The sequence below is a fragment of the Mobula hypostoma genome, chromosome 16, assembly GCF_963921235.1.
Source record: "Mobula hypostoma chromosome 16, sMobHyp1.1, whole genome shotgun sequence".
NCBI lineage: Eukaryota > Metazoa > Chordata > Chondrichthyes > Myliobatiformes > Myliobatidae > Mobula > Mobula hypostoma.
The window spans coordinates 32,110,358-32,131,648 of NC_086112.1; the positions used below are offsets into that span (position 1 = coordinate 32,110,358).

General features: G+C 40.3%; 1 protein-coding gene across 4 annotated transcripts in view; it reads left to right on the forward strand.

Moving 5' to 3' along the window:
* LOC134357319 (casein kinase I) overlaps positions 1–21,291 on the forward strand; it is a 251,189-nt gene that overhangs the window by 176,606 nt on the left and 53,292 nt on the right. For all 4 annotated transcript variants that reach the window (XM_063068720.1, XM_063068721.1, XM_063068722.1 and 1 more), the window contains exons 7-8: positions 18,994–19,079; positions 19,181–19,265. In XM_063068720.1, coding sequence (XP_062924790.1) covers positions 18,994–19,079; positions 19,181–19,265 — 171 coding nt within the window. The remainder of the gene's footprint in view (positions 1–18,993; positions 19,080–19,180; positions 19,266–21,291) is intronic.

The window sequence follows — 21,291 nt, forward strand, 5'->3', positions numbered from 1 at the left end:
ACTTCCAAGTTTCAGCAGTTTTCTTTCATAGCCGATTGTTATTGAGGAGTGGACATTGCCTTTTTGTAGTAGAAAAGCTTTCAGCTTTAACACTGAAGAATCAATAAAAAGACACCATTGTTGTGGGTCAAACTGGTAACCCAAAGCATGCTCAGGCATGTCTGGACAAGATAGAAAACTTCTCAGCTTCTGTTGTGGGTAATGTTTTAATTGACTTAATTATGAATTGAAATAAAAAATATAGGCAATTCCAAAAGAGAGGGTGCCTATTTGGGACATTTCATGGTGATTTTCATGATCAGCAGCCCAAAATCCATAAGGTACACCCAGAAGTATTCAGAGGCAAAATCTTTGTTGTCCAGTGTAACCAACCTTAGTAATGAAGACTGCCAAAATTAATAGAAAACTGTCCTCAATTGGTCTACATATGACTGGACCCAACTCATATGGTTGACTCTTAAACATGCACCCCCCCCCCAAATGGCTTAGAAATCTCCTCAGTTCAAGGCCAACAGTGATAGGCAATGTATGATGGCTTACTCGCAATGCTCAAGTCCTGAAAGATGAATACAAAAAAATAACCACTCAGTTGGAGAAGAAACATAGGGGTGAACCTTGAGCCCAAGTCCTGACAGAATGCAGAAACCTTGTGGAAGTGGCAAAAGAAGTTCAACGTCACATATGCTTCTTGCCTCTTGAGCCAACTTAGAAATGACTGAACTGGAGGTAGAACAAGTCGTATTCAACCCAAATGTGCTTCTGAAGAGGAGGAAAGTATGTCAAGTGGAGTTCATGATGAATTCTTGAATGGCTCGTGGCAAGAAAAGACGAATACTCATGATACAGGCCATAACTGCATTAATGCAGCACTTGAATGTGGAAGTGCCTTGTCCTTAGCTACACGATGGCTAGTTATTTGAGAGAAGAATAATTATTTTAAGATTTTGGACTTATTTTTGCTTGAATCATATCCATTGATGGTGTGGGAGTTGCATTGGTTGAGTGCCTTTATGACTGCCTTTAGCAGGAGTAGAAATGTATCCATGCAGGAATATTTTATAGGAGACTTAATGTGGTGAGTGGCAGAGTCATGAAGTCAGTGCATTAAAAAGAGAACTCATTTGTTACATAGCAGATGGTATTGTTCGTTGTCAAGTGAATGTGTTGTCCTTTGTTCATTATCATCTAATTGCCATATCTTTCAGTTGGCCATGAATAGTTCCTTATAGAATGATAACAATAAAATTCAGTACTATGAAAAGAAGTAGATAGCTTATCAGTGTATGAAAAGAATTGATAAAATAATTGAATGAATAATAGCATTTTTTCTGAATATAGAAGGATGACAGCAATCATTAGGATTGCCATAAAATAATTTCAGGTACTGAGTTCTCATAGCTCTTGGATGACGGTACTGCTAGTACTTTGCACCACTCTCAATCAATAATTAATTATTTATATAACTTTGACAAAAGCGTGTCAGTATTTTAATTTTTATTTTTTTTCCTCCTTTCACACTTGGCATCTATGAGTACAGTGCTGTGCTTTACACGTCTTTACAGTTCCTTGATTTTATTGAGTTTGAATGACCTGTAAATCCTGATGAAAAATAATGGAGTGGATTTGCTGCTATCCTAAGATTTCAGGTCATATTTCCTCAGGCCACCCTTTTACTTCCATCGCGTTTCAGAGCACAGTTTTCTGCAAGGGGCCTCAACTTGCAGCAGAGCAACAGAGGGCCTCCCCTACCTTGCGGCAATAGAAAGTGTGCACCTAGCCATCTCTCAGATCTTAAGTTGAGTGAATACAAAAGTATTTTACATTTACTACCATTAAATATTATGCAGGACCTGTGGAAAAAATTAAAAATAAGAATACAGAATTTAAATATTTAAGAAAGAATGAGTGCGTGTGTGCGCGCGCGCGCACACACACACACCCCATTTGCTTGCTCATACATTAAATACATATACACATCCTCTATAAAGAATTAAAACTTTTGACTTAATTAAATCATCTTCAGAACTATTTTTAAAGCAAAATAGACTTTGACCTGAGGCATTAATTTTGTTTCTGTTTCCACAAATGCTGCTGTCTGCTTTTTAGGTTCAGGCTGTTGACTTTTTATCTGAGCCAGGAAGAGAAAGGAGTTTTAAAGGAGAGAGCAAAGGGGAGGGGCATTTGTGTTAGCATGGAGGCTGGGAGAGATTGAGTGACTCAGATACTGGTACTGGCTGAGGGAATGTGGCCAACATCAAAAGCAATAAAGTGTATAAAGAAACAGATGAATGAAGTTTCGCTCTGTGGTTATAGGTTTGCCGGTAGATTGCTTATGCCATACAGCTATTTAAAAAGGAGAAGCGGATAAATTAAGTAATTGCAGACCAGTTAGATTAACATGTGTAGTGGACAATTATTGGAATCCATTGCCTTCATATAGAAAGAGTCAGGTTAATCAATCTACATGGATTTATGAAGGAAACATCCTGAGGCTAGTTCATTTAATGTTCTTAAGTACCAAAATGAACTAATAATGTTGCTAAGAATGTATACCTGGCTCTTTTATTTTCTTGCCAAGCTGTAGAATAGAAGAAACGGGAGGGTAGATGTGTCCACAGTACTGGTGAGGCAGCATCTTGTAGATTTTGCACAGTTCGGGTCACCGTGTAACAGATAAGATGTCATTTCTCTTGAGAAGGCGCTGAGGAGATTTACTGATTGCCAGGACTGGACACTTGGCAGTTGTGAGGAAAGGCTGGATCAGCCAGAATTGCTTTCTTTAGAAAAGTGGACGGTGAGAGGAGGTTTAACTGAGATGTGTTAATTATGAAACCATAACATGGATTGTTGTAAGGTCGGTAGGTTGGTTAGTTTTTTGAAAGGGGGGTTGCCTGATGAATGCAAAGCCCTCCCGCTGTGTTGTACATTTTGTGCTGTTTGGTCATCTGAAGTCACTGAATTTCGTGTTGATTTCTGAAGGCTTTGTTGTGCCATTTTGGAGGATCTACTGCATTCCAATTTTCTACGTTCCAAGACATAAAGAGCTAACCTGTTCAATGTTTCCTGTACAACTCTGGCCCTCCAGTCTGGGCAACGTTCTTGTACATTTTCTCTGTACTCTTTCAACCTTATTTACATCTTTCCTGTAGGTAGGTGATCATTACTGCACACAATACTCCAAATTAGCCCTCACCAGTGTCTTGTACAACTTCAACATAATAGTCCATCTCTCGTACTCATACTTTAATTTATGAAGGCTAATGTGCCAAAAGCTTTCTTTACGACTGTACCTACCTGTGATGTCACTTTCAGTGAATTATGGACCTTGTATTCCTGGATCCCATAGTTCTACTGCACACCTCAGTAGATCTTGGTGGAAGATTTATCCCAATGAGTCATGACCTTAGTGGAAGGTATCTAGTAGGAACCCAAGAGAAAGTAAAATGGTAATATTTATTCACTAAACTGAATGCAGATTGTAATCTTAAAAATCTGCTATATGTCCATATCGTAGATCTCAAGTCAAATGAAGTTTATTGCCATTTAACTACATATATGTATATAACGTATATAGAAATGAGACTACATTTCTTCAAACCAGAGTGTAAAACTCACAAAACATGATATCTTACGTAGGTAAGGATAAAATCTATAGATGAATCATGTATAAATAACGAACTAGAGTACTTTAATATTAAATATTGTAAGGTACAGAACAGATTAGCCAGTCACACTTCAAATACAATGCAGCCAGGAGTCCAGAAACCTATTGGCCTGGGGGAAGAAACTGTTTCTCATCCTGACTGTTCTTGTTTTTATGCATCGTATTTTCCTGCCTGAAGGTAGAAAGTCGAAGAGGATGTTGGATGGATGTGTGGGAATAATACTAAGGGCCCTGCGTATGCAGTGCTCCTGATAAATGTCGCTGATGGATGGCAGGGAGACGCCTATGATCCTCTCAGCTGTTCTTGCAATCCTTTGTAGGGACTTCAGGTCCAATGCTCGGCTGCTCCTATACCAGATGGAGTTGCAACTGGTCAGGATGCTATCAATGGTGCTCCTGTAAAACACAGTTAAGATGGATGGTGGGAGCCTTGCTTGCCTCCGTCTTCATATGAAGTGGAGGCACTGCGGTGCTTTGTTTAGGAGGTGATAACTAAGGGAACAGGTGAGGTCATCTGTGATATGAACTCCCCAGGAATTTGGTGCACTTAATTCACTCTACGGAGGAGCTGTTTATTTGCAGAGGGGGATAGTTTGTTTGCACCTTCCTGAAGTCCACAGTGTCTTCCCCACGTTCTTCTCACACCAATCCACCAGCTGTTCCACCTCCTCTCTAAACTCTGTCTTGTCATTGTTCTTGATGAGGCCAATCACTGTTGTGTCATTCATCTGCAAAGTTGACGACACGGTTTGAGCTGGATCCTGTGACATTGTCATGCGTCAGCAGTGTGAACAACAGCGGGCTGAGCAAACAGTCAGTGATCAGCATAATGGGACGAGAGATGTTGCTACCTACATGGACTAACTGGGGCCTTACTGTTAAGTGCAGTATCCAGCTGCAGAGGGAGGTGTTGAGACCTAGCGAGAGCAGTTTCCCGACCAGTTTCTTAGGTATGATGGTCTCCAATGCTGAACTGAAGTCTTCAAACAGCAGTCAAGACATAGGAGACCCCATTTCCCAGGTGGGACGGTACAGAGTAGAGGGCAGAGGTCAGCGGATCAATTTGAGCAATAAGCGAACTGAAAACAGTCCATTGTAGCCGGGAGAAGGCTTTAATGTGTTCCATGACCAGCTGCTCAAAGCATTTCATAATGGTTGATATTAATGCCATGGGACAGTAATCGTTATTATCACTCTATGCTGATGATTTACTGTTATATATTTCTAATCCTGAGAAATCCATTCCTGCTGTTTTAGAGTTGTTAGCACAATTTGGTTTTTTTTCAGGTTATAAATTAAATCTTAGTAAGAGTGAACTCTTTCCGATTAATAAACATCTTCCCTTATATTATAAATTTCCATTTAAATTGATTGATAATTATTTTTCTTATCTTGGGATTAAAATTACTTGTAAATATAAAGATTTATTTAAGATTAACTTTTTACCATTAATAGACCATATTACTCAACTTTCATCTAAATGGTTTCCCTTATATTTAACTTTGATTGGTCGTATTAATGCAGTTAAGATGTTTTTTTTGCCAAAATTTTTATGTGTTTCAGGCATTACCAATTTTTGTTCCAAAATCTTTCTTTGATAAAGTTGACTCTAAAATTTCTTCATTTATTTGGCAGAATAAGAATCCGAGACTGGGTAAAATACATTTACAGAAAGCTAAGAGAGATGGAGGTTTAGCATTACCTAACTTTAGATTCTATTATTGGGCTATTAATATTCGACATATGAGATTTTGGTTACTTGATCAGGATATACTATCTATTCCTAAATGGGTAGCATTGGAACTACAATCTGTTCAGGGTTATACACTTGGCTCTATTTTAGGCTCCTCTCTCCCTTTTGATTCGAAACGCCTTAAGCAGGTCTCTAACCCGATGGTTAAATATGCTTTGCACATTTGGTTTCAATTCAGAAAATTTTTTGATCTTAATCAATTCGGGTTAGCGATTCCTATTTTAGGTAACATATTTTTTCCTCCCTCTTTTACGGATCGCGCTTTTCAAACCTGGAAGACTAAGGGTATTTTACGGTTTTTGGATTTATTTTTAGATGGTTCCCTTATGTCTTTTGAACAATTATCTAATAAATATAATTTATCAAGAATACATTTTTTTAGATATTTACAAGTTAGAAATTTCCTAAGTACTATACTTTCTTCCTTTCCAATGCTTCCTCCTACATATATTTTAGATTCGATAATTAACCTCAATCCATGTCAGAAAGGTGCATCGGCTATGATTTATAATATTATTATGAAACTTAGGAAAGCTCCATTTGATAAGATTAGGGTAGATTGGGAACAGGAATTGGGGCTCACCATTTCTGTGGATGATTGGGGGCAGATTTTACAATTAGTTAATACTTCCTCTATTTGTGCTAAACATTCCCTAATTCAGTTTAAAGTGGTTCATAGAGCACATATGTCCAAAGATAAGTTAGCGCGTTTTTACTCGCATATTAATCCTTTTTGTGATAGATGTTCGGGGCAGATAGCCTCTTTAACTCATATGTTTTGGTCTTGTCCTACTTTGGAAACTTTTTGGAGAGATATTTTTAATATTATTTCTAAGGTATTAAATATAGATATCTCTCCTCACCCTATTACTGCTATCTTTGGACTTCCTAAAATTTCTAGTAATCTTTCCCCTTCAGCCCGTAGAATGATCGCATTTCTTACTTTAATGGCGAAAAGGTGTATTTTACAACATTGGAAAGAGCTTAATGCTCCAACTACCTTTTTTTGGTTCTCTCAGACGATTTTATGTTTGAATCTGGAGAAAATTAGAAGCAACCTTTATGATTCTTCATTTAAATTTGAACAGATTTGGGGACCTTTTATTCGATACTTTCATTTAATGTAATACATACCCTTCTTGTTTTTTTTCACTGTTTTTAAAGGAGGTCGGGATTGAGGACGTGATTTTAAGTTTAACTCTGTTTGGTTTCAAGTTAGCCCATTGCTTTGCTTTGCTTTTAGTTAGTTGCACGGTGGGTTTTTTTTGGGGTTTTTTTTTTCTTTTTTTTCCATTGATATATATATAAAATTTAGTATACTATTATGTTATCTTGGTTTTTTATGTTTAAATTACATTGTTTGTAGTATTTTTTTTGGTATTGATACCTTCTGGAATTCTATTATATTTTAACATTGTATTAATGTTTATATGGTTTACCTTTTTGTATACTTATTCAATAAAAAGATTTAAAGAGAGAGTAATCGTTTAGGCAGGTTACTCTCACCTTCTTTGGTACTGGAATGATGGTTGCCACCTTGAAAATCGAGGGGCAATGGATTGTTCCAGGGAGATGTTAAATATATCCGTAGCACCACCACCAGTGGGGTGCGCAGTCTTTCAGAACCCAACCTGGTATATTGTTGGGCCCTGCAGCTTTGCATGGGTCGACTCTGGCCAGGGTCTTCCTCACCTCAACTTCAGCCACACAGAGTCTGCTCCCCTATGCGATCTCTGATGACGTGGTATGTAGCAGAGATGTATACAAGCAATAATTCTCATGTATCACATTTTTAAATGAAATATACGTGGCAGAAGCAAATGAGCAGTTGAACTATGACTGATTTTTTTAAAATCTCAAAACCCCCAAGTTGCTGATATTTAACTACTGTCAGCCACATCCCAAATGCACCATTGCTTTATGTTCATACTTTCAATATTTCACATGTGATAGTATTTGTGTTTTAATTTTGTGCTCAAAGTGATGCAACAAACTTAAAAGAAAAGTCAGCCTTGTCAAAGAAACATCTTGCAGGGAGATATGTAGTTGGTGAGTCTGAGTTAAGACAGTTGTCATGGAGAAGTATATTGAATCTTTTTCGAACGTGTGCCTGGGCAGTTATGTTGTGTTACTTCCTCTTTTAACCAAAATGAAGCATTTATTTTAATTAGCTTGTCCCTTTCTGGTGGGTTCCTGGCATCTGATTACATGTGCAAACTATTGATGTTTGATGATGGATAGTGTGCTAAGTGCTTGATAATGTGTCCCTGCATTCCAGCTGAAGTTCATAATGTACTGCTTTAAACAGCTCTGCTTTCTCTGAAGTCCTCACTTAACCTTGCCCTACTGAATGAGCTGCAGGCTTAGGCTGATTCTGTGCTACTTGAATGGATCTGTATCATTTGCTGCATCTGCCTGAACTCGAGGGAGTGAGAATACAGTCTTAACAGTTTAGCATTGTCTGTACTAATACCTGCTAAACCCTGGTCTCTTTCAAACCGATTGTGAAAAATTGTCAAGTATCAGGATTACATACTTTCCAAACATGGAATGAAGCAAATGAGGCTATAAACTAGGCAGCTAACTGATGTAAAGACATCCAGAGGGATAGATTTATGCTTCCTCTTTCATGCTTTTTGTAGAACCAGTAAGGTTTTAATTCCCTTGATGTAAATGAAGTGTGGATCAGGTGGGATCTGTGATGGATTACCAACCAGTTGATGAATGTTATGAAACTGGATCAATTATTGTTCAATTTTTAAAAATTGTGTTGTATAATTATCATTGTTCAGTCCCTCAGAATGAAGATGAATCACAATCGTTTAATATCACTGGCTTATGCCATGAAATTTGTTGTTTTGCGGCAGCAGTACGCTGCTGTACATAAAAACTATAAATTACAGTAACTGTGTATAAAATTTATATTAAATAGGTAGTGTAAAAGGAGAGCAAAAGAAAAATACTGATGTGTTCATGATTCATTGTCCATTCAGAAATCTGATGGCGGAGGGAAAAGAGGCTGTTCCTAAAGTGTGTGTGTGTCTTCAGGCTCGTTTACCACCACTTCAATGGTAGCAATGAGAAGAGGGCATGTCTAGGTAATGCGGGGATGGGGGGTGGTCCTGAATGATGGATGCAGCTTTTTTGAGGCATTTCCTTTTGAAGTGTCCTGGATGCTGGGAGGCTAGTGTTTGTGATGGGGCTGGCTTTTTCTGATCCTTTGCAATGGCCCCTCCATACCAGATGGTGAATGCCCTCCATGGTACATCTGTAGGAACTTGTGAGTGTTTTTGGTGACATACCAATTCTCTTCAAACTCCTAATGAAATATAGCCATTGTCTTTGTAATTGCATCAATATGTTGGACCCAGGATAGTTCTTCAGAGATGTTGACACCCAGAAACTTGAAGCAGCTCATCCTTTCCACTTCTGATCTCTCCGAGAGGACTGGTGTGTGTTCCCTCGACTCACCCTTCCTGAAGTCCATCATTAGTTCCTCGGTCTTATTGACACTGGGTGCAAGGTCGTTTCTGTGACACCACTCAATCAGCTGATCTATCTAGTTCCAGTATGCCTCGTTGTCACCATCTGAAAGCCTGTCAGCAAGAGTTGTATTGCTGGCAAATTTAAAGATGGCCTTTAAGCTGTGCCTAGCCATACAATTGTGGGTGTATAGAGTAGTGCAGTGGGCTAAGCTCGAGTTGATTGTCAGTGAGGAGGAGATGTTATTTCCAATCTGCACAGGCTGTGGTCTCCCAGTGAGGAAGTCAAAGATCTACTTGCAGAGGGAGGTACAATGGCCCAGGTTTTGGAGTTTGTTGATTAGAACTGCGGGTTTGATTGTGTTGAATGCCTATCTGGAGTCAATAAACAGCAGCCTGACGTGTATTACTATTGCCCAGGTGATCCAAAGCTGAATGCCAGTGAGATTGCATATACGGTAGATCTATTGTGGTGATAGGCAAATTACAGGTCCTTGCTTAGGCAGGAATTGATTCTAGTCATGGCCAAGCTCTCAAGGCATTTGATTACAGTAGATGTGAGTGCCACTGGGTGATGGTCACCCTGCTCTTGGGCACTGGTATGATTATTGCCCTTTTAAATCAGGTGGCAGTGAGTGATTGAAGACATCTAGTGCTGTGGATTCCATGGTGACTGACACCATTCTGGAGCAAATGGTGCATATTGGTGGGCTGGGGTGGATGTGGAGAGATGGTTTTCTGGGGTGGGGGGTATCCAGAACTAGAGGGCACAGTCTCAAAATTGAGCAGAGGTAACGAGGAATTTCTTTAGCCAGAAGGTAGTGAGTCTGTGGAGTGCTTTGCCACAGACTGGGGTGGAGGCTAAGTCCGTGGGTATACTTAAGGTGGAAGTTGATATTTTCCTGATCGATCAGGACATCAAAGGATATGGTGAGAAGGCAGGTGTATGGGGTTGAGCGGGATCAGGGATCAGCCATGATGGAATGGCAGAGCAGACTTGATGGGCTGATTGGCCTAATTCTGTGTCTATGTCTCATGGGGTGGGTTGTTGGTATGTTGATGCACTCCTTCGTCCATTTTATGCAGTGCTTCTGTGTGCTGTTAGCCTTCAAGTTTCTTAATATCATACCAAATACCACTTCTCCAGTTTGAGTAGTCGTGTCCAGTGATTCCCAGAATTCAGTGGTTAAATTGCCTTTTTTTTCCCAAAGAGATTTTGAATGCTGTCCTTTGTTTGTCCAATAATATGGAGTATGGAATAATGTGTGCTTCTGGAGTTTGGCATTTGTCATGTGACCTCACTGCTGTGGGTACTGGAGTTGGAGAGGACGGTGAATTGCTTCACCTATCCTTCCAGTGAATTTAGAGGATTTTGTGGAGATGGTATAGATGTCTAATGTGCAACATGAAGTATGTGAAAGTCGGTTTACATTCCATAAAAGACTTTAAAAGAAAATGAATGGTAGAGACACTACTTACTTTGATCATTTAACACCTGTACTTTTTTTCGGTATGAGCCAGGTGACAGCTGTGATTGTAACTTCTGATTTTGTTGTCTTTATATTCAGCATTGCAGCTTCTACTGTCCTTTGCAGAAGGAAGTTTCAAAAGCTCATGACCCTCAAAGAAAAAAAATGTTTTATAGATGGGTAATCTTGGTCCACCCTTCCATTTTTCCCACAAGAGGAAACGTAGTTTCTATCTCCATTATGTTAAAATCCCTCAGGAACTTTGAAGAATCAATAAAACTGTAGATGCTGGATATCTGGCATAAAAATAACAAAGTGCTAGGATCATTCAGGCAGGCAGCATTTATGTAAAAACAGTCTAGTTTGCGAGCCTTTCAGTTCTGACCGCCTGAATATCTCCAGCATTTTCACACCCATGCTTCAACCAGGTCCCGTGACTTCAATTACAAGATGAATCAGTCCATCCTTTTTTCATAAGACAGCTACTCTTTCCTGGTATTAGTGCAGTAATGTGTTTCCAATGCATTAGCATCCTTTCTTAGATAGGGAGACCAAAACTGTAACAGTATAGTAAGCTGAGAAACAAATATCTTATTACTTCTGCAACAAACTTTTCATGAATGTTTGAAAATTTTTGCAATCCTTTCATTGACTTTCTGCCTTAGTTTTTAATATATGAAGGTCAAAGGTTGGAAATGCAAGTTTTCTCGATGTAGTTCATGGTGTAGAGTGTTGTTTAATTGGTTACTGATGCTGTAGGTTAGTGTGATGGATGGCAAAAAGAAACAAAGGGGAGTGTTGGCCATGTGCAAGATAATAAGTTGCATGAATATAGGAGAATAACGAGCAGGACAGTGGGATTGATGGGGACATTCTCCCAGGAATCAGCACGGACCTGACGAACTGAATGGTTTTCATTCTGAGCTGTGGTAAGAATACAAGAAAGTACATAATTGAGATAACGGATTGAGATAAAAGATAATGGAAAAGAAGGGGAGGAAAATATACAGTTTGTGTTTGATAACAATTTAAAGTCATTAGTAGCTGTTTAATAATCATTGATTATCTTTGCATTTTGCAAAGTGTCGGTGAAGCTCTGCTTCTTGTGCCTGAAATTTTAATTGGGTAACATGGCTGAGAGCTCCTAGTGGGATTGCTCCTAGTCTCCAGAGTTCTGTTCTCACCTTCTCACTAATTCCCTTAGCCCCCCAAACTTATCCAGTTATTATTGAGCAAGATTTCACGTATACAAGAACCCAGCTCCCATTCTTGAGAATTCTCATGAGATCATTTCAAACTTATCTATAATTGCACCTTATTCTTCTTTTGGGTAACATGTTCCTTGTGATCTTAACACCAGATATGTACTGAAATAGTCTCTGGTTCCACATGTGATAGGAGCAGTATATTTATGGAAATCTCAGTGTCACCACTTTCTTTGCTCTTATAATCCATTTCAAAACTCTTGCTTGGTTCTGCTCATTACACTCTAACATTTCCTTTTTTCCCCTTTTACATTTACTTTTTCACTCTTGGAAACTCTCTCCTCTGTCTGAACAATGATAAAAAATATAATTGGTCTTTTCTGTGAAACTGGTGTGAGAGTTACTTCTGTTTGCTAGGTTGGAATAAAATGTTCATTTTGTAGCTTGTTGTTTCTCTCGGGAAATTTTATGCCAGGCATGGATTTTAAAAATTTCTTTCTATATTTTAAATATCTTTAAGTATTTCAATTTCTGACTTAAGCTTGTGTGCCTGGTCCACTTCTTACTTTACACTCTAAAGATTTAAAATGCTAATAGAAAAGATTAAGTGTTTTTTTCTTCCTTGGTTTGCTGTCTGACAAGTCAATGTTGCTAGTTGCTCAGCCAGCTTTTTGATACTCGGTCAAAAAATCCAGGATTGTTGAATTCCTCTAGAACTGACATCTGATCATAGTAGTTATGACATTATTGGACCAGTTACCAGGTCATTGATCTGAAGGCAAGAGTTTGAAATCTACAGTGGCAGCTGGGAAATTTAAATTCAATTAAATAAATCTAAAGCTAAGCTCAGTAATGGTAATGATTAAATTACTGGATTGGTTGTAAAAACCCATCTGGTTCACTGATGTCCTTCAGGGAAGGAAATATGCCATCTGGTCGTCTTCATGTGATTGTAGACCCATTGTTCTTGATTCTTAATTACTTAGGGGTTTAAAGGCTATTGATGATGGAAAGCAAATTACTGCCCATACCAGCAATGTCCACATCCCGTGAACTAATAAATTAAAGAACTGGAATGTCTTTGTCCGGATCTATGTTCAAGGTAAATTCGAGGACAATTACCTTGTTGACAAATGGAAATTGTAAGCTGTAAAGCAGTGTCATCCACGAGGAAAGGAGACAGCCAACACTATAAAATGAGTGCTTACTTTATGCAGATTATGTTATAACGCAGCTGTTACTTTTTATAGCCAGGTTAATTACCCATGATGCCACAACTTAATTATAAGCAAAACTGGCAACTTTCCAATGAAGTTGAGATTTATATGAGAGACTAAAGCCAAAAAACCAAATTATATTACCATTAATGACTGTTAATTTAGATGCATGACCTTCAAAATATAAGTGTTTTCAAATTATCATTGCAATTACTCTATAAATGGGTTGTTGGAGTGTATGACTGAATGTTCATGCTTCAAAATAAATCGATTTATTGTCACAATATTTATTAAAGTGGATATATTTTGGTAGACAGCAGGACTGCAGGATATCAATGAAAAAGGTTGTAAACTCTGGATTGTCATGAACCTGTGGGTTTAGGAATGGAATGCTTGGTCCGATGAATGTGTGGCTGAAGGAGAGTTACAGTGTGAAGGGCTCTAGCATTATTGTGACTGCTTCTATGGAAGATGGAGCCCATAAAAAACGTGAAGGTTGTGATTAAATTAGAAGCGAGAGCAACACACACACAAAATGCTGGAGGGACTCAGCAGGCCAGGCAGCATCTATGGAAAAGAGCATACAGTTGATATTTTGGGCCGAGACTCTCCATCAGGACTGGAGAAATAAAAATGAGAAGTCAGAGTAAGAAGGTGGGGAGGAGAGAAAGAAATACAAGTTAGTAGGTGATAGGTGAGACTGGGAGTGGGGGAGGGGTGAAGTAAAAAGCTGGGAAATCAGTTGGTGAAAGAGATAAAGGGTTGGAGAAGGCTGAATCTGATAGGAGAGGACAGAAGGCCATAGAATAAAGGGAAGGGGAGGAGCACCGGAGAGAGGTGATGGGCAGGTAAGGAGATAGGAGGGAAATGGGAAGTGGGGGGCATTACTGGAAATTCGAGAAATCAACATTCATAACATCAGGTTGGAAGCTACCCAGATGGAATATAAGGTGCTCCTCCTCCAGCCTGAGTGTGGCCCCATGGCGGCAGTAGAGGAGGCCATAGACTAACATTTCAGAATGGGAAGTGGAATTAAAATAAGTGGCCATTGAAAGATCCTGCTTTTTCTGGTGGATGGAGCGTAGGTGTTTAGCGAAGCTGTCTATCATTCTATGTCGGGTCTCACTGATATACAGGAGGCCACACTGGCAACACTGGATACAGTAGATGACCCTGGCAGACTCACAGGTGAAGTGTTGCCTCACCTGGAAAGGCTATTTGGGGCCCTGAATGGTAGTGATGGAGGAAGTGCGGATGTAGCAGTTGTTCCGCTTGTAAGGATGAGTGCCATGAGGGAGATCAGTGGGAAGGGACAAAAGGACAAGGGAGTTGCATAGGGAACAAACCCTGCGGAAAGTAGAAAGTAGGGGGTAGAAATTTGTCAGGGTGTATGAATGTTCATGCTTAAAAGTAAAGTTACATACTATCACAATATTTATTAAAATGATACTTTGGATACACAACACAACTAGAGGATATTAATAGGAAAGCCTATAAATGCTGGATTGCCATGAACTAATTATGATACTGAGACTCAAACAACAGGAATTCTGCAGATGCTGGAAATTCAAGCAACACACATAAAAGTTGCTGGTGAACGCAGCAGGCCAGGCAGCATGGCCTGCTGCGTTCACCAGCAACTTTTATGTATGATACTGAGACTTTCAACTTCCAAAATATGAACTGGAATTACCTGAGATGGTGGAGTTTTTGAGATATGTCCAGAATATCTTTTTGACACTGCATATAGCTGGACAGATTGGGAAAGAACATTACTGGACCTTTTCTTGTGAATATAGCTAATTAGAATTAGATTTAATATCACCAGCATATGTCATGAAATTTGTTAACTTTGCAGCAGTACAATGCAATACAAGATAAATATAGAAAATAAAACTATTACAGTGGGTGTATATATGTATATTAAATAGTTGAGTTAAAATATGTAGTGCAAAAACAGAAATAATTTTCTTTTAAATAAGAGGTAGTATTCATGTGTTCAATGTCCATTTAGGAATCAAATGGCAGAGGGCAAGAAGCTGATCCTGAATCACTGAGTGTGTGTCTTCAGGCTTCTGTACCTCCTTCCTGATGGTAACAAGGAGAAGGGGGCATGTCCCTGGTGGTGGCGGTCCTCAATGATGGATGCCGCCTTCCTGAGGCACTGCTCCTTGAAGATGTCTTTGATACTGTGGAGGCTAGTACCCAAGATGGAGCTGACTAATCTTACAGCTCTCTGCAGTAGCTCCCCCCATTCCTGCTGGTGATGCAGCCAGTCAGAATACTGTCTGTGGTACATCTGTAGAAGTTTTTGAGTGTTTTAGGCAACAAACCAGATCTGCTCAAACTCCTAATGAAATATAGCCGCTGTCTTGCCGCCTTTATAGCTGTATGGATATGTTGCAACCAGGTTAGGTTCTCAGAGATATTAACACCCAGGAACCTGAAACTGCTCACTCTCTCTACTTCTGATCCCTCTATGAGGATTGGTTTGTGCTCCCTCATTCTACCCTTTCTGAAGTCCCCAATCAGCTCCTCGGTCTTGCTGATGTCGGGTACAAGGTTATTTTGCTACGACACCATTCCATCATCTGGTATATTTCGCTCCCGTACACCCTCTCATCGCCACCTGAGATTCTGCCAACAATGGTTGTATCATCAGCAAATTTATAGATGACATTTGAGCTATACCTAGCCACACCGTCATAGGTGCGGAAAGAGTAGAGCAGTGGGCTGTGGTGCACCAGCGTTGATTGTCAGTGAGGTGGAGATGTTATTTCCAATCTGCACAGGTTGTGGTCTTCCAGTTAGGAAGTCAAGTGGAAAGAATGTCAGTGGAGAAGCATTTTAGAGATGGTCACCATAATTCGATGCATTTCCAAGTGGTTATGGCGAAAGATGAGTATAAATCGGGTGTAAAGGGGGAAAGCTCATACAAGACAGGACCTGGCAAAGTGAGAATGATCCGAACGACCAGCAATAGTGGGAATTCAGGGTCATTGTGTTCCTGTAAAAGTGAAAGCCAAAGGTAGCAGGTCCAAGGATGGTAAAGGATATTGAGGGATGGGTAAGCTGAATAAAGGACTATAGATAGGGGAACGTTAGTCCTGACGAAGGGTCTCGGCCTGAAACGTCGACTGCACCTCTTCCTACAGATGCTGCCTGGCCTGCTGCGTTCACCAGCAACTTTGATGTGTGTTGCTTGAATTTCCAGCATCTGCAGAATTCCTGTTGTTTGCTATGGATAGGGGAGCCTGTTAAGAGTATAACACATGTAAGGTGAAGCCAAAAAGGAAATTAGGAAGCATGCAATATCATTGGTAGACTCGGGTGAAGGCAAATCCAGTGGTGTTTTATAACTATACTAAGGACAAGGGAAGAACCAGGGAAAAGGTTAGTACCTGTTAAGTCTTCTCTTCTCTGGTTATCCATTGAAATCTGATGACGACGTCCACTCTTGTTAAGTACAACAAGGGTCATCTGTGCATGGAACAACAAGGGATCGGAGATGTCTTAAATGATTTCTTTTCCATTAGTATTCACAATGAAAACTGAGTTAGTAACTGGGAAGAGGAAATTCTGGTGCAAGTCTACAACGGTAGAAAGGAGGTACTTGATGCCTTAGTGGGCTTAAAAGGTGGATGAAAGGAGATGTTTCCCCTGGCTGAGGATCGAACAAACAGGAGCCACAGTTTGCAAATAAGGGAAAAGCTGTTGAGGACTTGAAATATGGAGTAATTTTTTGACTTGGAAGATGATGAACTGTTGATAGGAAATCCGATAATTGAAAACAGAAAATGCCAGGAAATAATCAGGAGTTTATTTTTCAAATGAGAAAAGAAATAGGATCAGCGTTTTGTGTTAGTGACCTTTCATCATCAATTGAAATGAATCTAAATGCGGAGCAGGGAGGAGAGAACAAAGGGAGAGTTCAAAGGTAAAGTAGTCACTGGTAAGGATTCAAAAGTGTGACAACTGAAAAAGTCTGTGTGGAGAAAGAGTAAATAGCAATTAAATGGAATCTGAAATACTGGAGGACTGAGGAGCAGTGAATGTGATGTATAAGACTGGAATGGTGTATTATCTGAAACCCATTTCATTACTGAGGCTGTAATACATGAAGAAAGGTTCTCTTCTAACAGCTTGTCTTGGGTTTTGTTGCAACATTTTAGGATCTCAAAGACACCAGTATTAACCGCAAACAACAGGAATTCTTCAGATGCTGGAAATTCAAGCAACATACATCAAAGTTGCTGGTGAACACAGCAGGCCAGGCAGCATCTATAGGAAGAAGCGCAGTCGACGTTTCAGGCCGAGACCCTTCGTCAGGACTGGTGAACGCAGCAGGCCAGGCAGCATCTATAGGAAGAAGCGCAGTCGACGTTTCAGGCCGAGACCCTTCGTCAGGACCCTGACGAAGGGTCTCGGCCTGAAACGTCGACTGCGCTTCTTCCTATAGATGCTGCCTGGCCTGCTGCGTTCACCAGCAACTTTGATGTATGTTGACACCAGTATTAAAATGGGTATTGGATGGAAAATAAATGTGAAATAGCACTTGGAGGTTCAGAATGTTTTTTGAGCTGCAAACCATTCAACCAGCTTGCATTTGGTTCATCAAATGTGGAAGTGTCAGCTTTTTGAATAAGTAATGCAGGATGCTAAATTAGAAGCTGAAGCATCCAAAAATAGTGTTGGTGGTCCTGGGTGGTAGAAATTAAAATGGATGACTCTTATGATTGGTTGCATGGGAAATTGTGATGAGAAGGGGATAATGGTGGAGATGGGAGAATAGATCATCGTGTCCTGGATGGAACAATCCTTTTGGAGTGGAGAAAGTTGAAGGGAAAGAGGAGAGTAGTGACTTCACTTTGGAAATGTCCAAAGTTGCAGCACGTAATCTGAATGAGAAAGGTTACGTTGAAGGAAACTTATCCTTGTTCCTGTTGGAAGCTGAAAAGGGATGGAAGAATGAGAAATGGAAGAAACACATTTGAAGTCTGTCATTGGTGAAAATGGGTTAGCCATAGCTAGAAACTGAAAATTGGTAGGATTTTTGAAGTGCTAGGTTTATTGATGTGAATAAACAATTCAAAGAGAAAGTAGTAGATTCAGGGTAGGAAGATATGAGTTTCTAGGGACAAGTCAAGATGGATCTCCTGGACAATTGAACATGTGGATGTGAAAAGAAATGTGGTTGGGTTTGGAGAAATGGGATGAGCCAAAAGCAAAGTTGAGGGTGAGGACTATTTCCACCAGATAGAGGAGGGTGGTAGTGGATGGAAACTGGTAAGCCTGTTGTCTAGAAAGAAGTCTTGATGGGGACAGAAGTGTATAAAGACTGGACGTCAACAGTGAAAATTAGTATTTTAAAATATGTTAGTCTTCTTCATGGCCTGAGTTGAGCAATTACATTTTCCCCCCTCAAAACTACTATTTTGGTGATGTGTAAAGTCACGGGAAACATGTGCAAAATGACGATCTGCAGTCATTGTTTTTGCAAGATGAAAATCTCTGGCAAACATCGAATCTTTGAAGCAATCAAGTAAAACAGACCTCAGGAATGATAGAAAAGTGTTTTGTGGGCCATATCTTTGCCAGCTGAACACTAGAGTAGCTTGGTATAAAAGCTGGAATTAATTATTAAAGGCTACAAAATGTATGTAAGTATATTGGATTTCAAACTGATTGACTAGGTTGAAGAAAAATTTTTAAAAAGTGGCATCACCAACATCTACTTGAAAATGGGAAGTAAAATTTGGCAAGGTGTAAACTTGACAACTGGCCAAACAAGCCCTGTTCGTGTCCAGTGAGATGACATAAAATTACCCTCTTTTTCATGCAGAAGCTCGGGTTCTCCTGGCATGGAGTAAACACCTGAATGTTGGAATTGAAAGGGAAGACACATTTTAGAAGTCTATCAGCTTTATCCACAAGGGTCTGAGTTTAATGACCCCAACCTTTTTTAAGTGATGGGATTAAATTTCTGCATCAGAATGTAATGAATCTGAGTGGTAGATTAATTTCAAAATAATACTTTATTCTACCAGTATAGTGAGATCTGTTCTACATTTTAGTTTTATTCTTAGGGCTTCACTGAACTTTCATTAAAAGCCAACTGTTTTATATTTTGTATCTGAAACAAGGATATTATAGCAAATTTGAAACAAAAATAATTTTTTAAATAGTTTTAAATTAATTTCCAGAACAAAGCAGAAGAGACGACTTAGAAGCATTAGGTCACATGTTCATGTATTTCCTTCGTGGCAGTCTTCCTTGGCAAGGCCTTAAGGCAAGTTTTTCCTCCCCCTTCTCTTTTTATACTAAAAATTGCTAACTGCAGCTAAAAATTGCCTTGGAAACACAGTTGGTGAATTTACTGTCTCTTTACAGGCGGACACATTAAAAGAAAGATATCAGAAGATTGGGGACACCAAGCGGGCGACACCTGTCGAAGTGTTATGCGAAAATTTTCCAGGTAATTAGAGAGCTTTGAAGTCTCCAAACATCTTGCTCCCATTTCAGACCCTTAAGTTGATTGATTTACTTCTGCAACATTTTTTTTTCACTGCAATGTGTAGTAGTTTGCAAGTTGTTTAATCAAATGCTGCTGATATGATGGGATTCCATTCCTGTTCTTTAAGAGATGGGAAGATGAATACATAATATTTTAATCATACTATTCGTATGGAGCAAATATTAGTGTGTTTTAGGCTTGATTTTTTTTTCAGGTGTTGCGATGAATTTTAGTTCTGCTGTTTTTCTGGTGATCCTTTAATCTTGGGTATGTGGATCTGACGATGCTGATAGCATCTGAAAGCAATGTGCAATGGTGTTTCTTCTATAGGTTTAAGCACTGTTCAAATTTTCAGTCAATCAAGTATCACTACCACAGCAAGATGTGTTCCACCAAAAAATAACTAAAGACAAGCTGTCAGGGTTGCAAAGTTGAAGCACCAGAAGACTGTAATGCTCTGGGTCAAACTTACTGCCCATTGCACCACTGACATTAGGGTAACCGTGAAGGTCCTCCATCTCTGTCTGTCCTTGACCATCTTTATTGTGCCTCAGGTGTGGTTCAGGGTCCTGAGTCGAACACAGATATAGATGGATTCTAAAAATGTTGTTTGCGTAACAAGCAACACACATCAAAGTTGCTGGTGAACTCAGCAGGCCAAGCAGCATCTGTAGGAAGAGGTGCAGTCGACGTTTCAGGCTGAGACCCTTCGTCAGGACTAACTGAAGGAAGAGTGAGTAAGGGATTTGAAAGTTGGAGGGGGAGGGGGAGATCGAAAATGATAGCAGAAGACAGGAGGGGGCGGGATAGAACCGAGAGCTGGACAGGTGATAGGCAAAAGGGGATACGAGAGGATCATGGGACAGGAGGTCCGGGAAGAAAGACGGGGGGGGGGGGGGACCCAGAGGATGGGCAAGAGGTATATTCAGTGGGACAGACGGAGAAAAAGGAGAGTGAGAGAAAGAATGTGTGCATAAAAATAAGTAACAGATGGGGTACGAGGGGGAGGTGGGGCCTAGCGGAAGTTAGAGAAGTCGATGTTCATGCCATCAGGTTGGAGGCTACCCAGACGGAATATAAGGTGTTGTTCCTCCAACCTGAGTGTGGCTTCATCTTTACAGTAGAGGAGGCCGTGGATAGACATGTCAGAATGGGAATGGGATGTGGAATTAAAATGTGTGGCCACTGGGAGATCCTGCTTTCTCTGGCGGACAGAGCGTAGATGTTCAGCAAAGCGGTCTCCCAGTCTGCGTCGGGTCTCGCCAATATATAAAAGGCCACATCGGGAGCACCGGACGCAGTATTATCACCCCTGTCGACTCACAGGTGAAGTGTTGCCTCACCTGGAAGGACTGTTTGGGGCCCTGAATGGTGGTAAGGGAGGAAGTGTAAGGGCATGTGTAGCACTTGTTCCGCTTACACGGATAAGTGCCAGGAGGGAGATCAGTGGGGAGGGATGGGGGGGACGAATGGACAAGGGAGTTGCGTAGGGAGCGATCCCTGCGGAATGCAGAGAGAGGGGAGGAGGGAAAGATGTGCTTAGTGTGGGATCCCGTTGGAGGTGGCGGAAGTTACGGAGAATAATATGTTGGACCCGGAGGCTGGTGGGGTGGTAGGTGAGGACCAGGGGAACCCTATTCCTAGTGGGGTGGCGGGAGGATGGAGTGAGAGCAGATGTACGTGAAATGGGGGAGATGCGTTTAAGAGCAGAGTTGATAGTGGAGGAAGGGAAGCCCCTTTCTTTAAAAAAGGAAGACATCTCCCTCGTCCTAGAATGAAAAGCCTCATCCTGAGAGCAAATGCAGCGGGGACGGAGGAATTGCGAGAATGGGATGGCGTTTTTGAAAGAGACAGGATGAGAAGAGGAATAGTCCAGATAGCTGTGAGAGTCAGTAGGCTTATAGTAGACATCAGTGGATAAGCTGTCTTCAGAGACAGAGACAGAAAGATCTAGAAAGGGGAGGGAGGTTTCGGAAATGGACCAGGT